Consider the following 2781-nt stretch of genomic DNA (forward strand, 5'->3'; position numbering starts at 1 on the left):
CAAAACCTTATTTGTAAGTTTTGTTATTAAAAATTGATAAAACGTGGGGCGGTTTTTGTATGCACTGATCAATTACAGGCGTACTAGAATATCGATGAACAAGAAATATTTTAAAAACGCTACTTATAACCACTAATTTAAGTGGGCCCGGCCCGCTCTGGGTAGAGTAGCGAAACAAAAAAATAAATCTCCATATTGTGTTATCGCGAGGCGCGTCTAGTCTGGCGTCTGACACCGCCTGCTGGTCGTGTCAGCAGACGAGTGGCAGCCTCCGGCACCGTCTGCTATTCCACCACCGTCTATCGTCGTAATGCCCAGACGCGGACATAAAGCTCCGCGTCGGCGTCCGTTTCCTTCTTCGTCCGTCTGCTATACCGCATTCGTCTTAAAACGGTGGCAACACTCGCGTGACGCGACCATAAAAGTGGCGTTCTAGCATTCCATCATGCAGGAGCCACTGTCCAATACAGTGTCTGTCAGTGTCCGTCGATGTGCGGTAAAATGCAACGGGGAGGACTAAAACAATACAAAAAAAATTAATGTGCCGTCCTTTCGGCTTTCCTGTTCTTGTTTCAGTTCGACGTGAACGCGTTAGTGAAGTTAAATCTCTACCTGTTCTTGTTTTTTTTTTTTTTTTTTTTTTCTCACATTGCCTCCACGGGCGCGGTGGGGCAGCGTCATGACGCGCAATGAAAACGCAACCTAAATATATTCGCTTTGACAGGTCAGGTGCGCACTGCAAATCTAGACAGCTACTTGCTTTTCGAAGCAAAAGGACGGGAACATACTTTGAATATCTTGATGCGAGCCGAAGCTCGCTTTACTATCCCAGCAGCGGCACGAAATATATGCTGGGCGTAGTTTATTTTTGGACTGCCCACAGGACCTGCAAGCCTGCCTTCACTTGACGTTACGGGTCTGAGGACCTCGGGTATATTTAAATATTGGTTTTGGCATCATTTTCAATTGCTGCTTTCACAATAACGATTCTGAATTTAGCAATAGTAATTGGCCCACCGAAAAGAGGATAGGCAGGTGATTTCAAAAATATAATTAGTTGGGGTTGCTCAGAGAGTCGCTGGAGTACCCCTCTAACGGATTAATGATCGACTCAAAGCGATTCAATGCAACGTGGCTAAAAACAGGCATTAAAAGCAGTGTTTGCCGCTTTGGGAGATCATTCGAAGTGACATCCAATTAATCCCCCAAATCGACGAAGTACTCCCTCCATTTTTGAATAATGCACGCGATTTTGACTTGGGCTGTTTCCACTTGTCTTTCAGGCAGGCTAGTCGCCACCGGAGCCTGCATCCGCCATGGAGTCCGGCTTTGCGAGTTTTGTGCGCAAGCTGCGGCGCACCAAACCCCTGGGTTCCAACGTGCTCGACACGTCGCTGAAGCGCTGCCTCTCCACCTTCGACATCACGCTGCTGGGCGTCGGCCACATGATGGGCTCCGGCATCTACGTGCTCACAGCCACGGTGGCCAAGTCCGTGGCCGGCCCGGCCATCGTTGTAGCCTTCCTCATCAGCGGCGTGGCGTCCCTGCTGGCAGCCTTCAGCTACGCCGAGTTCGGGGTGCGCTTCCCCAAGGCCGGCTCGGCCTACTCCTACACGTACCTGGCTGTCGGAGAGTTCTGGGCCTTCGTAGTCGGCTGGAACGTGGTCCTGGAGAACGTGATCGGCCTCGCCGCCGTGGCCAGAGCCTGCAGCGCCTACATCGACTCCCTGCTCGGCAACATCATGAAATCCTGGTCGGAAGAGCACGTGGGTCGCATCAACGTGCCCTTCTTCTCGGAAGAGCCGGACCTGTTTGCTTTCGTCATTATTCTGGCTTTTCTGATAATCATGTCTGTGGGTGTTCGGGCCTCCACCCACATCAACAACATCTTTTCCATGGTGAACATCGGTGTGGCTCTGCTCGTGATCGCCGTCGGATCTTACTTTGCTAATTTTGACAACTGGACCAATCCGGATACCGGTGGGTTTATGCCATTCGGCTGGCACGGGGTGCTCGCCGCGTCTGCGTCGTGCTTCTATGCCTACGTCGGCTTCGACTCGATAGCCTCGTCCGGGGAGGAAGCCAGAGACCCCCAGAAATCGCTGCCCATAGCGACGTTCGTGTCAATGAGCATCGTCACAGTCGTCTACGTGGCCATCTCTGCCGTTCTCACGCTAATGGTCAACTACAAGGACATCACTAGCGAATCCGGATTGCCGGATGCTCTAGCTGCCAATGGAGCCACGTGGGCGAAGGTAAGCATGCAACGCCATCCTTGGCATTTGCTGAAATATGGAAGCTTGGACGTTGTTCCTCGAAACGCACTGTCTTGAATTGATTAGAAATTCAAAGATCCAAACAATTACTGTAATACCTACCTAGCACTCAAGCTTTTAAGTAATTCTTGCGTGATGAGCAATTTAAGAGTTTTAGGAAAATACCGTAATGCATTTATTCTTGGATATTACCCAGTAAATATTTCATAATTACTTTGATTACGAGAGCCCTGACCAATCTAAAAAAACTGAAGAGCAGGAGGTCGACAACTTAATTTTTGCATAGTGAGCAGCTTTGATATAGCTAATACAATGAGAATATACAGTGTGCCTGATTCTAACTCGGAGAGATTGTTTAAAATCAAACCGTGAAAGGCACATTAATGCGGTCTGTGCAGGTAAGGTCTACAGCCAGGGGGGCATATTATAGGGAGCTAATCAGCACAATATGTAATATAATTAACTAAAATGTGTGCATTTCCTTTTTTTATTTTCGAAATTAAAC

General features: G+C 48.7%; 1 protein-coding gene across 1 annotated transcript; it reads left to right on the forward strand.

The window, feature by feature from the left end:
- Positions 1–1316: 1316 nt before the first annotated feature.
- Positions 1317–2333, forward strand: LOC121834566 (cationic amino acid transporter 4-like). The gene has a single exon (XM_042288282.1). It carries the CDS (start codon positions 1317–1319, stop codon positions 2331–2333), a length of 1017 nt encoding a protein of 338 aa, XP_042144216.1.
- Positions 2334–2781: the final 448 nt, after the last annotated feature.

This window comes from Ixodes scapularis, unplaced genomic scaffold (genome assembly GCF_016920785.2).
Source record: "Ixodes scapularis isolate PalLabHiFi unplaced genomic scaffold, ASM1692078v2 ptg001563l_1___fragment_2___debris__unscaffolded, whole genome shotgun sequence".
Classification (NCBI taxonomy): Eukaryota; Metazoa; Arthropoda; class Arachnida; order Ixodida; family Ixodidae; genus Ixodes; species Ixodes scapularis.